This window comes from Lithobates pipiens, unplaced genomic scaffold (genome assembly GCF_037356315.1).
Source record: "Lithobates pipiens isolate NorthernLeopardFrog02 unplaced genomic scaffold, aLitPip1_a1.2 Scaffold_8, whole genome shotgun sequence".
NCBI classification, from domain to species: Eukaryota; Metazoa; Chordata; class Amphibia; order Anura; family Ranidae; genus Lithobates; species Lithobates pipiens.
Genome location: NW_027507903.1, coordinates 2,445,910 through 2,462,924, shown reverse-complemented (window position 1 = coordinate 2,462,924; position 17,015 = coordinate 2,445,910). Strand labels below are relative to the sequence as shown.

At 46.2% G+C, this 17,015-nt stretch overlaps 1 protein-coding gene across 1 annotated transcript in view; it reads right to left on the bottom strand.

Annotated features, from left to right (window-relative positions):
* Positions 1 to 17,015, bottom strand: part of RASGRF1 (Ras protein specific guanine nucleotide releasing factor 1) — a 167,675-nt gene that overhangs the window by 86,064 nt on the left and 64,596 nt on the right. Inside the window, 4 exon segments of the mRNA XM_077472711.1 lie at positions 3,865 to 3,992; positions 4,119 to 4,176; positions 6,619 to 6,779; positions 16,362 to 16,480. Of these exon segments, the coding sequence (XP_077328837.1) occupies positions 3,865 to 3,992; positions 4,119 to 4,176; positions 6,619 to 6,779; positions 16,362 to 16,480 (466 nt within the window).

Below are 17,015 nucleotides of genomic sequence, written 5' to 3'. Positions count from 1 at the left end.
CATTGACCTTTTTCTTTTGATTTTCTAGTATTGTCCCTATTTATAGTAAATTATTTTTGATCTTGCAGACCATACTGAACTGCTGGCTTTCCTCTTAAGATCCACTATGCGTTGGATCTACAGCGACCCCCCCAGTCTGAGCACCAGTGTAACTGATTAACCACTTAAGCCCCGGACCAATTTGCAGCCAAAGGACCAAGCCCCTTTTTGCGTTTCGGCACTGCGTCGATTTAACTGACAATTGCGCAGTCGTGCGACGTGGCTCCCAAACAAAATTGGGTCCTTTTTTCCCCACAAATAGAGATTTCTTCTGGTGGTATTTGATCACCTCCTGCGGTTTTTATTTTTTGCGCTAGAAACAAAAATAGAGCCACAATTTTGAAAAAAATTCAATATTTTTTACTTTTTTCTATAATAAATATCCCCAAAAAATATATAAAAAAACATTTTTTTTCCTCAGTTTAGGCCGATACGTATTCTTCTACATATTTTTGGTAAAAAAAAAAAAAAAAAAACGCAATAAGCGATTATTGATTGGTTTGCGCAAAAGTTATAGCGTTTACAAACTAGGGGATAGTTTTATAGCATTTTTATTAATATATTTTTTTTTACTAGTAATGACGGCGATCAGCGATTTTTTTATTGTGACTGCGACATTATGGCGGACACATCGGACATTTTTGACACATTTTTGGAACCATTGTCATTTATACAGCAATCAGTGCTATTTAAATACACTGATTCCTGTGTAAATGAGACTGGCAGTGAAGGAGTTAACCACTAGGGTGCAGTGTAGGTGTTGTGTATGACGTTATGTGTTGTTTTTTATTGTAGGGGGCGTGGCCTGGCATGTGATGTCACTGATCGTCCTTCCCTATAAAAGGGAAGAGACAATCGGTGACAGCCACACAGGGAAGCACAGGGAGAGGTTTGTTTACACAGACCTCTCCTCGTTCTTCAGCTCTGTGACCCGATCGCGGGACACCAGCGGCGATCGGGTCCGCTGGTCCCACGGCCACGGAGCACAGGACCGGGTCGGGAGCTCGCTGCCGGCTGCGCGCTCCCGACCCACGGCTGGGTACTTAAAAAGCAACGTACCGGTATGTGCTTGTGCCCAGCCGTGCCATTCTGTCGACGTATATCGGCGTGAGACGGTCCTTAAGTGGTTAAAGTGATTGTAAGGCCTTGTTTTTTGTTTTCTTTTAAATAACAAACATATCATACTTACCTCCACTGTGCAGTTCATTTTGCACAGAGTGGCCCCGATCCTCGACTTCTGGGGCCACCCGGTGGCTCTGGTAGCTCCTCCCCGCATCATATAACCCCCTAGGAGAAGCGCTCTCCCAAGGTGTTTCCTTGCGGGCGTGCTCCCGAGTCCAGAATTTGCGCTCATAGACTCAGAATGCCGGAATCAGCCCCGCCCCCGCGTCATTGGATTTGATGGACAGCAGCGGGAGCCAATGGCTGCGCACCTATCAACCTATCCAATCAAGAGCTGAGACAGCGGGCAGAGGGGAAGAGTGCGTCTCCGGCTTGTGAATCACAGGACTCAGGTGAATAAACTGCCCTACTAACTGCTAAAACAAAGGGCCAGTACTCCATACTCCCAACTCTTGGACCTTTCTGCTACCTTTGACAGCTTGGCCTCTGTGATTCTTCTTTTTTCCTGGTTCTCCTCCTACCTATCTCAGCACACTTTTAGTGTCGCTTACAACTCCACCTCCTCCGCTCCTCTTCCTGTTGGGGTACCCCAAGGCTCCGTCCTTGGGCCCCTCCTATTCTCTCTCTATACCTCTTCAGTTGATAACCTCCCATGGCTTCCAATACCACCTCTATGCTGACGACACCCAGATCTATATCGGTATGGATGTCACACCACTTCCTCAAACTAAATCTTTCTAAAACTGAGCTTGTAATATTTCCTCCTTCGCGAACCCCCCCCCCCATGACTTTACTATTGACATCAACAGCACAACCATTGGTTCCTCCACACATGTCAGGGTCCTGGGTGTAATCCTAGACTCTGATCTCTCCTTCAGCCCCCACATCCAATCACTGGCTGAATCCTGCCGCCTTCACCTCCGCAACATCTCCAGAATTCCACCCTTCCCAACGACACCACAAAAACAACTTATTCACTCCTTGGTTATTTCCCACCTTGACTATTGAAACTTCCTCCTCACTGGCCTATCCTTAGGCAGGCTATCCCCCCTTTCAGCCTATTATGAATGCTGCTGCTAGACCAATGCACCTCACTAATCGATCTGCCGCTACTCTCTGCCAGTCCCTTCACTGGCTTCCACTACTCCCCCAGCTACATCACCAACCTTATCAGCAGATATCGCCCAAATCGTCCTCTCCGCTCCTCCCAGGACCTCCTCCTGCTCTCTAGTTACCTCCTCTCATGGTCGCCTTCAGGACTTCTCCAGAGCCTCTCCCATCCTCTGGAACTCCCTGCCCCAGTATGTCCTGTCCGCCTTTAGGGGATCCCTCATAACTATTTTACTCAGGGAAGCCTATCCCACCTCCACCTAAGAACCGTACCCATCAGATCAACCCCACCCACCCCCTGGCAGCTATTATGTTTTGTACCACCACTCCCTCCCTTTAAATTGTAAACGCCATGAGCAGGACCCCTCCTATTCCTACTGTATTGAACAGTATTGTAATTATACTGTCCAGTGGCGGCTGGTGGAATTTATTTTTTTTGGGGGGGGGGGGGCGTCAAAGAGTATGGTGGGTCGGTCAGTAACACTTACTCCATCACCGGCGGCAGCTTCCACTGCTCGTTGGCCTCCCGTTCCCCAGGTCATCACGGCGGCTTCCATTTCCTCCCTCCTCCTTGGCGGACAATTGGCAGTCTTCTCTTTTTGGCCAATCGGAAAACGCGTCTCACACCCGCTTCTGATTGGCCAGATCGAGGATCAGTGTTTCAACAGCAAATATTTATTCGCTGTTGTAACACACCTGGGTGGGCTCATACTCTACGACCCAAACCCACCCTATTTTGAAGCCTATTAGAGCCTCTGGCTCTAATCAGGTGCTTAAAAAAAACAAAAACCCTTTGCTGTAATTCATGCGTCCTGGTGCCCTGAAAGGGGCCGGACGCTTGAATAGGGGATGGCCGCGGCGGCCATGGATAGATTCATGCTATGCAACACTGATCTCCCTCTTGGCCAATCAGGAAGTGGGTCTGAGAAGCGGGGCTGAAAGGACAGGCGATCCTATTGGACACCTGGTGGAGGGGAGGAGACGCACGGCACCGCCGCCGTGATCTCAAAAGAGAAGAGAACACAGGAGACGCTGCCAAATGCCTGCCGCAGTCTGATCTTCTGCAGCCTGATGTGCCCACCGATCCCCGCCGCTGGGTGCCCGCCAATCACCGCCGTCAATGGGGTAAGTGCTGGTGGACCTGTAGATAGCTTTGGGGGGGGTTTGAGGTGCCACGCGGGGCTGGTTGTTTGCTGCCCACCCCCCCACCCCCAACAAAACAAAAGCATATAGGGGTGGTGAGGAGAGAGGGGTGCCCCTAGTGGATGAGCCATCACTAGAACTGTCCCTCTTTATAGTGTAAAGCACTGCGCAAACTGTTGGCTTAATAAAAATCCTGAATAATAATAATAATCATAATAATAATATATTGGTGTGGATGTGGAATCTCTCAATAGACGGTCAATATTTATTAAAACTAAATAATAACGATGCCAATGCCGGGTTATTCCGATTTCTACATTACTTGTATTATGTGCTAATCTTCAATAAATGCCAACAATATGACAGGTGGGTATACCATGGAGACTCAATGATGTTGGGGTGATTATGGAGGGCGAAGGTGATTGCAAAGTGATGACACTCAGTTGTGACCTGACTGATGTCACTGGTCCAAGCCGCTTTCTCCTGCCGGGAAGACGCCATCAGAATGACAACAAAGGGAGCCGAGTCTTTGGGTTCCACCGAGATCTTGAAGTCCAAGTGATCGGCGTCTTGCCTATCTGCATTGGGAGAGAACGGGGAGTGTTACTATGTTCAGTATGAAGGAAACAAAGGTGCGCGGCACAACAAGAATTCGTTTCTGGGGGGGGGGAAGCAAATACAACAATCGGACTTCATATACTAACTGTCGTCATCCTCCTGATCTTCCAGTAAAGTGCAGTCCATCAAGGACACCACCCCATTCTGAAAGAGGAAGAAATAAACACCGTGCTTAAAAAATGTCCATTTGCCAAAGTGTTACATAGTCAGGTTGGAAGAAAAAAAAAAGACACAAATCCCATATACCCAATCCTACATCCACAGTTGATCCAGAGGAAGGTGAAAAAAACAACAGAAAAGCGGGATACAATAGGATACAATTTGCTACAGCAGGGGAAAAAATTCCTTCCTGTGTTGCGGCAGCTGAGGGTCATTGAATAGGAAACATGCGGACAGATAAATGCAAGGGATAAAAACATCTGACAAATAAAGCTGAATTTCCTGCATGGATATTTTTTTGCATCGCTACAGTGAGGGGAAAAAGTATTTGATCCCCCTGCTCATTTTGTATGCTTGCTTTCACGTTGACATTATGGGGTATAATGGGTGCACGGGCGCCGCCGCCCCCCCCCCCCCCCAACACCGCCACGACTGACAAGGCTGCAATGGAAAGCTGCAGATGACACTGACTAGGCTGCACTGATGGGCATTTAAATGTAAGTTTTTTTCCTTATGCCCCGTACACACGAGCGGACTTAAGTCCGACAGACTTCCAAAGGAGTTCCGTCGGAGTTCTGCTGGAATTCCGACGGAGTTCTGACAGACTTTTCGGCCGAACGGACTTGGCCACACACAATCACACTAAACTCCGACGGATTCGAACGTGATGACGTACGACCCGACTCGAATAAGGAAGTTCATAGCCAGTAGCCAATAGCTGCCCTAGCGTCGGTTTTAGTCCGTCGGAGTAGCATACACACGAGCGGATTTTTCGAAGGGGACCGGGTCCGGCGGAGTTCCTTCGGGAAAATTTGAAGCATGTTCCATATTCTAAAGTCCGTCAGACTTTGGTGAATCAAAAGTCCGTTGCAGCCCACACACGATCGGATAGTCTGACGGACTCGGTCCTTCGGACTTTGGATGTTGAAAAGTCCGCTCGTGTGTACGCGGCATTAAAGTTTTTCCCCTTAAAATTCCCTCCTAAAAACTTGGGGCGCGTGTTATACGCCGATAAATACGGTAAGTGTAAATGTGAGATCTAAGTTCTTTTTGACCCCCAGATCTCATATTAAGGAGGACCTGTCATGCTTTTTTTCTATTACAAGGGAAGTTTACATTTCTTGTAATAGGAATAAAAGTGACCCATTTTTTTTTTTTTTTTAAAGGACAGTGTAAAAATAAAGAATAAAAAGTAAAATAAATAATAAACAAATAAATCATTTTAAAGCATCCCGTCCCGCCAAGCTCGCATGCAGAAGCGAGCGCATATATGAAAGTCGCGCCCGCATATGAAAACGGTGTTCAAACCACACATGTGAGGTATCGCCGCGACTGTTAGAGCGAGAGCAATAATTCTAGCTCTAGACCTCCTCTGTAACTCAACTGGTAACCTGTAGAAATTTTTAAAAGTCGCCTACGGAGATTTTTAAGGGTCAACAAAGTTTGTCGCCATTCCACGAGAGGGGTGCAATTTTGAAGCGTGACATGTTGGGTATCAATTTACTCGGCGTAATATTATCTTTCACAATAAAGAAAAAAAAAATTGGGCTACCTTTACTGTTGTCTTATTATTTTAATTAAAAAAAAGTATATTTTTCCCCCCCAAAAATTGTGCTTGTAAGACCGCTGCGCAAACACGGTGTGACAGAAAGTATTGCAACGACCGCCATTTTATTCTCTAGGTCAGGGGTCTCAAACTGGCTGCCCTCCAGCTGTTGCAAAACTACAAGTCCCATGAGGCATTGCAAGGCTGACAGTTACAAGCATGACTCCCACAGGCATGATGGGACTTGTAGTTTCGCAAACAGCTGGAGGGCCGCCAGTTTGAGACCCCCTGCTCTAGGGTGTCTGAAAAAAATATCTAAGATACGGCTGTTTGTGCAGGAACGTGTGCGTTGGGAGTATTGCATTGGTTGACACACGTGAAGTCGCATGACAAGTCAAAATCTATGCATTTCAATGGTCCCCGTTCTAATTGGTGCGACTCAAGTCGCAGCGACTCCAAAAAAAAAAAACGATTTTTGCACTACTTTGTTCCGACTTCGGTGCGACTTGTTCTACCGGGGTTCTCACCAGTCGCATGACATTGCATCAAAAATCGCATTGCAAAGCCGCACTGTAAATCGCGCGACTTTGGGGGTCGCAATTGTGGGAAACCTAGCCTTAGTGATTAAAGTAACGCAGGGCCGTATCGCAAAAGAAAAATGACCTAGTCACGAAGGGGGGGGGGGTAAATCTTCCAGAGCTGAAGTGGTTGAGAATCACTTGATATTTTTTGTGCTATAATGGACTGTTGTTTGTTAATTGGAAAATAAAAATTGAAAGTGTTCTGTGAACGGCTCCCGTGCCACACGAGCAACATAAAAACCGTAAAAGGCAAATCTCTGATCCTTCTGTTGGGACCCAGGTGGGTAGGTGGGCACTTACCTTGGTGAGGTGCAGTTTCCCTCCAGAGCTCCGTGTGCAGATGAGCAGGTGTTTGGAGAACAAGAAGCACTGCCGCTCTCCTTCCTTCTTCAGCGATAGGGACCCCAGTCGCCCTCGTGTTGCCCGGCTCTTCTCGGACATGGGCACTTGGATCAGGCAGCCTAGAGAAAGTTATGAGATGGGTGAAGGTCACTGCCCACAGCCTGAATGCCAGTCTACTAGCTGACCGCCATGATTACAAAAAAAAAAAAAAAAACCCCACATTCTCCCAATGTAACCACAACGGCTTGAAAACATTTAAAGCTAAAAATGTAAAACCAACAATACAAAACAAACAATTGCCATTGTAAAGAATTAGTTTCACTAAATGCCACGCGGCAGAACGTTTTTTTTTTTTAAGTCCTGAATGTAGCAAGAAACAAAAAGCGCCACTCCTAATAGAAATAAGAGTGGGGACCGCCGTCAGCCGTCGCGTGTTCAATGCGCCGGACCGACAGTCAACCCATTCACACAGTTTCATTGGTTGGAGAGTTCAGTCTGGGAGCTAAAAATAGGTCAAGAGCTCCGAGCTGCCAAAGAAACAACCCAATACTTACCCCCTTTATTTAAGGGCACTTTCACACTGAGGCGGAGGGTGCGCGTTGGCTTTAAAGCGCCGCTAGTTTTAGCAGTGATTCACCGTCGCCTTAGAGCCGCTTTACAGCCGCTAGCGGGGTGCTTTTAACCCCCGCTAGTGGCCGAATAAAGGGTTAAAAGCGCCTGCGAAGCGCCATGGCATTTTGCAGGCGCTGCCCAATGATTTCAATGAGCAGGGGCACTTTAGGAGCGGTGTATACACCGCTACTAAAGCGCTTGCAGGATTTTTTTTTTTTTTTTTTTTAACGCCCTGCAAGCGCACTTCTCCAGTGTGAAAGCCCTAGTCCACTGATGGCAAACCCCGGCACCCCAGATGTTCTGGAACTACATTTCCCATGATGCTCAACTACACTGCAGAGTGCACGAGCATCATGGGAAATGTTATTCCAAAATATCTGGGGTGCCAAGGTTCGCCATCACTGCCCTAGTAAATCTGTAATTTCTGCACTTCTCTCTTTTGCAGCTAGGTGGCTGGGTACTTGGTAACATTAGATATATGAAGGGCAATTCAGGGTCAGATTATGGGTATATGGGGTATCCCAGCCAATGGGCAAGGGTTTTGGTAAATCCCTTGGCCTGCTGGGAAAACCTATATATTCGGGTGAGGTCGGGTGATCAATGTTCTATGCCACCTGGGCGGCTGTCTGGGTGGATGTGTGTTGTGTTGCCCCAGGCTGCTAGGCCAGAGATTGGCGCTATCCCGGGCACCCACCATGCCATGCAACTCACTATCTACCGAAGAACATCGGCTATCTCTGGCTCTGGAGCTCCTAATCAGATCGAAGGAGGCCTGTCCCTCCAGAGCCAGAGATAGCCGATGTCCTTCGGTAGATAGTGGGTTGCATGGCATGGTGGGTGCCCGGGATAGCGCCAATCTCTGGCCTAGCAGCCTGGGGCAACACAACACACGTCCACCCAGACAGCCGTCTTGCTACATATGCATTTTTATTTTTTTTATCCTACCTAAAAAACAAACTGCCACCAATTTAAACATGATTTTTTTTTTTTTTTTTTAATCCTGCCAAAATAAAATTTTTCTAAAAGAAAATTTTTGGGGGTTTTTAATTCTTTTAATAAAAATAAAATAAACATTTTTTTTTCAATCCTGCCCAAAAATGAATTGACCATGATCTCTGTTTCTTACGGGACCCAAACACGAACGCTGGCACGGACCTAGATCAAACCTTGATCTCGTTTTTTTTTTTTTATTGTTATATTTGATTATTTATATAAAATATAAAAATAAAAAATATATTATTTAATATAATTTTTAACATGTAATATAATTTTCTCTCTCTGCAAGGAGAGAACTACAATGCATCTTTCCTCTCCATTCACAGAGAGAGAAACACAGGGAGTGGGCTTCACATTGACCGACGGTGATAGCCGGTTGATCAGGAGTTCCAGGGTCCCGATCATTCGTACGGGGCCCGGGGGGGGGGTTCCCGGGGACACACAAGTCTCTGTGCTGGGAGCGTGCAGCACAAAGACAGATACGCAAATATTCCGGCCCCACAGAAAAAAGTATACTATTGATTGTTTATGTATATTGGAGGGTAGCGCTACACTATATCTGTTTTCGCATTATGGGGGAGCATGTGACTGATTCCCCTTCCTTCATGGTACCACTGGTGATTGGTGACTGGTACCCAGTGCCAGTGCCGGGACAAGGTCATCTAATGCCTAGGGCGAACGTGCTAAACTGCCCCCCCCCCCCCCCCCCCAAAATGCATGAATCAGCAAAAATTCCCCCCTTCCAAAAAAAAAAAAAAAATGGAGCACTAGTCTGCAAGCATAAATTCCATCTCCTCCCAGTACAAATCCGCCTCCCTGCTGAAATCCCCCCCCTTCCAGAACACACCCCCCCCCCCAAAAAAAATCCCCTCCTAGCATAAATTCTCTACCACTATAATTTCCCCTCCAAGAGCACATCTTCTCCACCCACTCCAAATCCCCCCCTCCCAGCACAAATCCCCCCTAATATATAAATTTCCCCTCCTAGCCCAAACCCCCCCCCCCCCCTAAAAAAAACACTAGCATAAATTCTCTACCACTATAATTTCCCCTTCAAGTGCACATCTTCTCCACCCACTCCAAACCCCCACAACATCCCCAAATGTCCCCTCCTAGCACAAATCCCCTCTCAATCATCCCTATTAGGACAAATCCCCCCTCCCCCGCCCCCAAAGAACCCTCCTTGCATAAATTCTCTACCACTATAATTTCCTCTCCAAGTGCACATCTTCTTCACCCACTCCAAATCCCCCTTCCTAGCACAAATCCCCCCTAATCCCCAAATTTCCCCTCCTAGCACAAATCCCCTCCCAATCATCCCTATTAGTACAAATCCCCCCTCCCCCAAAGAAAAAAAAAGTCCTCTCCTAGCACAACTCCCCCCCCCCCTCTACCATATTACCTCTTCTAGAACTGCTCCCCCCCCCAATCCTCCCTCCTAGCACAAATCCTCTTCCCCCACCCCTCCTGCCAACACATATCCCCCAAAATCACCACTTCTAACACACACCCCCAAATTTCCCCTCCTAGAACAATTCTTACCGCTTGCCATCCCCTCCCCCCCCCCCAATTCCCCCTTCCAACTCAAAACCCCCTGTCCCTCCAATCTCCTCATGGCGCCCTCCCACCTCACATAATACCACAGTCTTCCCTCCTGCCCACCCCTTGTCCCGACCCTGGCCCGGCACTGTCACAAGGAGGTGGAGTCGTCAGCTACAACTTGGAGATTACACATGGCTGCTTCTCCTCTATCCCAGTGGTCAAATGGAGTGCTAGGGGAGGGTAAGTGGAGGGAAATGGTGTCCTCGCCATTAATGTGAACCTGTTGCTTTATTCTGTATGAGCACGGGTTTGTCTTCCATTTGCACCAAGTTAAATTCTCATATATCAGGGTATACCCCATTCCTCTAAGGTCCCTGGTGCCCAACCTGCGGCCATTATGATGTGCAGCCCTCGGACCTCAGCAGTTTGTAGTGGGAAAATTGATGAGGGTAATAGCAATGATCTCTACCCGCCCCATGTAACATCTTCCCAGTTTTGTATTGTCTTCTGTAGCATATTCCCAGCCAGCAACCTATCTACCCCATACAAATTGTTACCCCTTCCTTGGTGCAGTGGGCTGGGAGTTCTTGCCTTACCGCCTGGATCTTTTAGCAATCTCCAAGCACAGCACTTTGGAAGCCGTCTCTACAGCCGTCAGTGGTAAATATGATAGTATATTGGTAATTCGTGTGTCTACATTACATATATATCGTTGTTCAAATGTATGTTCTTTCACCTTATATTTTCTTGTACTCCTTTCCCCCAGAAGAAGACCTCTACTGCTAATGGTCGAAACGCGTCGGAATTTCTTATGTATTTCTTAGTATGATTATATATACCTATACCATACTATGTGTTTTATGTACATGTTTTTGTTAAAAATCGGGACCCATGAATATCCCAGCAATTTATGTCACACCCTAGTGGGAGTTTCTCTTGATTCAATACCAATACCCCATATGAAGTATTATTATTTAGTGACCTTACCTTCTCTGTTTGGGTTAACTTATGGGTTTCCTGTACACTTTTTTAACTTGTTGTTATGTCCTTGTATTGTTGGATTAGTGTGTTTTTGATATGTATAAATAAAGGAATTATGTTACTTTTTTTACATGTGCCTGAAAAGTCAATTTTTTCCTCCACATTCCAAATGTAGTAATAGGATGTGGCACATTATTTATTTGGGGTGATTTGATTGCCACCCGAGAGCCTAGCCATCAAAAATTCTTATTTTATGTACATGTAGCGCTGGTATTTTTATGAGCAGACTCTATAAATAGAAATTTAGTTTGTCTGAAGCTGTAGTTTAGCTCAGACTGATTATGTTGTAAATTCTGGTTCTGTTCCAGCTCGGCCAGTTGTGTGGTTTTCCCCTTGGCCTAGGGAAGGCGCCATTGTAGTCGGCCAAGGTTGGAAATTGCAACAAGCTGGGTGTATTGAGTGCCTTTCTGCCTGGAAACAGTCAGTGGGTGTGGTCTACCCACTGTGCATTCTGGGAGAGGGTACTTAACCACTTCAATACCGGGGGCGCACTTAAACACCTTCCTGCCCAGACCAATTTTGAGCTTTCAGCACTGTCGCACTTTGAATGACAATTGCGCGGTCATGCTACACTGTACCCAAATGAAATTTTTATCATTTTATTCCCACAAATAGAGCTTTCTTTTGGTGGTATTTGATCACCTCTACGGTTTTTATTTTTTGCTAAACAAATAACAAATACCGAAAATGTTGAAAAAATTTTTTTTTTGTTTCAGTTTCAAAACTTTGTAAATAAGTAAGTTCTCTCCTTCACTGATGGGCACTGATAAGGCGGCACTGATGGGCACCAATGAAGTGGCACTGATGAGGTGGCATTGATGGACACAGATATGTGGCACCGATAGGCGGCACTGATGGGTGACACGGATGGGCACTGATAGCTGCCACGGATTGGCATGGATGGGCGGCATGGATGGGTATGGATAGGCAGCACAGATGGGCATGGATAGGTGGTACAGATGGGCACGGATGGGCACTGATAGGCGGCACAGGTGGGCACTGATAGGCGGCATTGTATTATGTTATACTGTACTAATGGATGCCAATCAGTACCAAACAATAATGCATGCCAATTAGTGATGCCCATTGTGGGCACTGATTGGCATCCGTTATGGGCACTGATTGGCTTCCATTGTGGGCACTGACTGGCATCCCTGGTGGTCTAGGGAGGATTACCTTGTGCTGGGCATCCCTGGTGGTCTGGTGGCATCCCTGACGGTCCAGTGTGGGCATCCTGGGGGGGGGGGGCTGCACTGATAATCGATCAGCACAGACCCTCCCTGTCAGAGGAGCAGCCGATCGGCACTGACTGGCAGACATGAGTCAGGAAAAGCCAATCACCGGCTTTTCCTATTTACACTGTGATCAGCCGTGATTGGACATGGCTGATCACGTGGTAAAGAGTCTCTGTTGGAGACTCTTTACCAAGATCGTAGTTGCCGGGTGTCAGACTGAAATGCTGTGCAGCGGCTCAAAATCCTGATCACGTCAAATGACGTCCGGTCAGGATTTTGAAACCACTATGCCGTGTATCTGCTATAGGGCGGGCGGCAAGTGGTTAAGGGACAGACCCCATGACAGGGTGTGTTCCGACCGGATGGCCCTCCTGGCCTAAGGTGTGCTGCTGCCTTCTAAATTGTCTCGGGGGCCGGCTGGCCCAAGGCGTCATTACTGAAGGGTAGGCCCAGAAGTCTTGGGGCCTACCAATCAAGGGGTGGTCCTGTGCTGTCTTGCCTGCGGGGAGAAGCCAAGCGACTGGAGGATTTTTCAGAGAGAGGACTGAGCAACAAGGCTGGTACCTTTAGAAGAGCCTGGAGACTCAGTAGGAGGACGCATCCCGCGTCATCTGCCACACAGTTTGGCTGAAAGAAACTGGTACTGTGTGAGTGTTCTTTGACATTGCAAAAAGTTGCTTGTTGCCCAATCCTGTGAATGAATGAATGAAATACTTGTATAGCGCACAATGCGAACTGAATCGCCTCTAGGCGCTGTGGCGAGCTTTGATCATCTGCTAAAAGAGGAAGGTCTTGAGTTTTTTCCTAAAAGCCAGGTGATTTTCTTCCAGGCGGATGTTGATTGGTAGAGCATTCCATAGCCGAGGCCCTTGGACAGCGAATCTCCGATCCCCCTTGGATTTATACCGGGCTTTGGGCACGAGGAGGAGGTTTTTGTTGGCTGATGGAAGACTGCGGTTTGGTGTGTAATGATTTATTTTCTCCATTAGGTATTGCGGAGCTTCTCTATGCACGCATTTGTGGGTGAGGCAAAGGGTCTTGAACGTGATCCGATTTTTTACGGTTAGCCAATGTAAGCTCCTCAGTGAAGGAGAAATGGATTCCCAGGGTTTTTTTCCTGTTATCAGCCTTGCCGCCGTGTTTTGGATCAGTTGTAATCGCGCAAGTTGATATTGTGGTAATCCTATGTAAAGCGAGTTTGCGTAGTCCAGTCGTGAATTAATGATTGTTCCAACTACCACTGCTTTGTCATTCTTTGGGATAAAAGGGATGAGTCTGCGAAGCATGCGCAGCAGATGGTGAGATCGACTGACTACAGATCCTATTTGCGCATCCATTGACATTTGTGCGTCTAAAATAACCCCGAGACTCTTGGCTTTGGTCTTTGGGGAGATAGTCTTAGGGCAGCACAGTGGTGTAGTGGTTAGCACTCTCACCTAGCAGTAAGAAGGGTCGCTGGTTCAAATCCCAACCACGACACTACCTGCCTGGAGTTTGCATGTTCTCCCTGTGCCTGCGTGGGTTTCCTCCGGGTACTCCGGTTTCCTCCCACATTCCAAAGACATGCAGGTAGGTTAATTGGCTTCTATCCAAAAAATTGGCCCTAGTATATGAATGGGGACCTTGGATTGTGGGCTCCTTGAGGGTAGGGAATGATATGAGTGTGCAACATACAGAGATAGGGACAATTGTAGAAACTCACTCAGGTTGAACTGGATGGACCAGTGTCTTTATTCAACCTTACTAACTATGTAACTATGTAACTATGTAACTATAGTCTGCCCAAAGACGGTTGGTGGAGACCAGGAGGTTTTGGTTGCGGGCTTATGATTTGGGTGTAAGATAAGAAGCTCTGTCTTTGATTCGTTCAGCTGGAGGCTGTGGCAGAGGATTGAGTGTTCTACCAATTCTTCAGGTCTGTGGCAGAGACAATGACCGAGCATTGCACCGGCTGTTAGGTCAGAGGCCTATCCGGTGGATGCTGGATCCAGTTGTGGAGTTGTTGTCCTCTGGATCAAGACGTATCCCTGACTCGCAATTAAAAGGTACCTGAATTCCCCTAAACCCTCCATCCCTCTATTGGAATGTTTTTTGTTAATAAAGAAAAATGGGGTTCCCTCGCACTATCAAGGTGAAAAATATCTGAATGTGGTATGTCGGTTAGATTGCTGCTAGACGTAAAGTGTATACCATGCACTTGAACAACAATAAATAAAGAAGGTGATCAGCACAAACTATATACCAAATATTACTACAAAGATGAAAAATCATTGTTAGATATGTATTCTACTTAATAGATAAAGTGCAATAAATCAATAATTATATCAATACTATTGGTGAATCCTAATGCAAATTGCTGCTGTGCATGCGATTATTTAGCTGCTGTGCAAAACTGCTACTGTGCAAACAAATTATTTGCTGTGCATGCAATTATTTAGCTGCTGTGCAAACTGCTACTGTGCAAACTACGCAAATACATTATTTGCTGTGCATGCGATTATTTAGCTGCTGTGCAAACTGCTACTGTGCAAACTACGCAAATAAATAATCGCATGCACCGCAAATGATTTATTTGCGTAGTTTGCACAGTAGCAGTTTGCACAGCAGCTAAATAATCGCATGCACAACAAATAATTTGCGTAGTTTGCACAGTAGCAGTTTGCACAGCAGCTAAATAATCGCATGCACAACAAATAATTTGCGTAGTTTGCACAGTAGCAGTTTGCAAAGCAGCTAAATAATCGCATGCACAACAAATAATTTGCGTAGTTTGCAAAGTAGCAGTTTTGCATAGCAGCTAAATAATCGCATGCACAGCAAATGATTTATTTGCGTAGTTTGCACAGCAGCAGTTTTGCATAGCAGCTAAATAATCGCATGCACAGCAGCAATTTGCATTAGGATTCACCAATAGTATTGATATAATTATTGATTTATTGCACTTTATCTATGAAGTAGAATACATATCTAACAAGGATTTTCCATCTTTGTAGTAATATTTGGTATATAGTTTGCGCTGATCACCTTCTTTATTTATTCTTTTGTGAATAAAGCATTGGAAAAAAGGACTATATGTCGGAGCTGAAATCTATGAGAAAAATCTTTAATGGGACCTCTATGCCCTTGTACACACGGTTGGACATTCCGATGGACAATGTCCGATCGGACGTGTTGTCGGATAATCCGACCGTGTGTGGGCTCCATCGGACTTTTTCCGTCGGAGTATCCAACGGACCAAGTTTTCCAGCTGGGCTATAAAATTTTCCGACAACATCATCCAATCGGACTTTGTCCGATCATGTGTAGAGAATTCCGATCGGACAAAGTGCCACGCATGCTCAGATCAAATTCCTACACCAAAGCTATTGGCTACTAGCCTGAACGTAGTCCCGTCCTAACGAAATAACGTCATCACATTTCGTACGATCAAATTTTCTGACAACTTTGTCCGACTGTGTGTATGTAACAGTTTCGGACAAAATGCGTCGGACAAAATGCAACGGATTTGGTTGTCGGAATGTCCGACCGTGTGTACAAGGGCTATGATTAGACATGGTGGAACAGTGAAGTAACGGTAAGCCCAATCAAATACCAGCAGCTCCTTCGGGGGTAAGTGCTACATACACTTATGGCTGTATTACTACGATGTACTGTATGTGCAATGGCTTCATTTACAGAGCTCACGTTTTTACACAATCTATATTGTATGATTTTGTTTTCAATAAACTTACTTTTGAATTTTTGGCTGCAAGACAAAACCCCACGGGGGAAACCCTTCCCATTTATATTTCATTGGGGGCGTGCAGCAAATCCTTATCTCACTACTAGTATCGCTTCCTTTTTTTTATTCTCCATACAAATTGTCGTTGGCAAAAAAATTGGGGCATGTCGTCTTCGACAGGAGACCGTCCCCAGCCAACAATGTATCCTCTCCTCACTCTCTGACCCTCATTTCCTCTATTAGCTCTGCAGTCTCTGACAGTCCCCCCCCAAGCATTACATATACTGAACATTATGGTGTGGCCCTTTGGTGATGTCAGGGGCCACATTTGAGGCCCACTTTAGCTCATAAATTGGACCTCCACTGGTCTAAGCAGTCTTAAAAATGTAACTGTTGCTTCAAAAAAAGAAAAGAAAAAAAAGACAGTACTGAACTGTGTGTCTGCATGGGGAAAGCACTGGTTCATATCGAGATCTCGAAATACTTTCCCTTTAAGAGTTGGAGGAGGAGCTTCAGAACCACGGACCTATCAGTATATATACACATACATGTACCTTGCCGTACGAAGGTTTGACTGGTATCCAGCAATATCTCACAGCCCTCCACAATCATCCTCTCAATGGCCAGATTCTTCCGGATATTTTCAGTTTCGCTGACTTCATCGTGCATTATTCTAAAAGAAAAAAAAAAAAAACATTGTCTTTCCATACGGTATGGAGGAGTTCAGTTGCCGCTCTTAAAGTGGTCCTAAAGGCTGAAGGTTTTTTTTTTTTACCTTCATGTATTTCATGCATGAAGGTAAAAAAAACCTGTGTGTAGAAGCCCCTCCCTGATACTTACCTGAGCCCCATCGCGATCCAGCAATGTGCACAAGAGCCTTTTCTCTCCAGGGACTCTGTCTCCTCATAGGCCAGTGAGCCAATGAGAAGAGAGGGGGGCGGTGCCACGCTTCAGCTCTGTGTCTGAATGGACACGCAGAGTAGTGGCTTGGGAGCGAGCCTGCTCAAGTAGCCCCACAGCAAGCGGTTCGCTCTGAGGGCACTTGGCAGGCGGGAGGGGCCAGAAGCACAGACGGGGGCTGAGAAGAGCAGGATTAGGGCTGCTCTGTGCAAAACCACTACATAGAACAGGTAAGTATGACATGTTTATAATTTTTAAGACTGCAATACGTATAGAAAAACATTGTGGTTTGCAAGTGGTTTACCGGG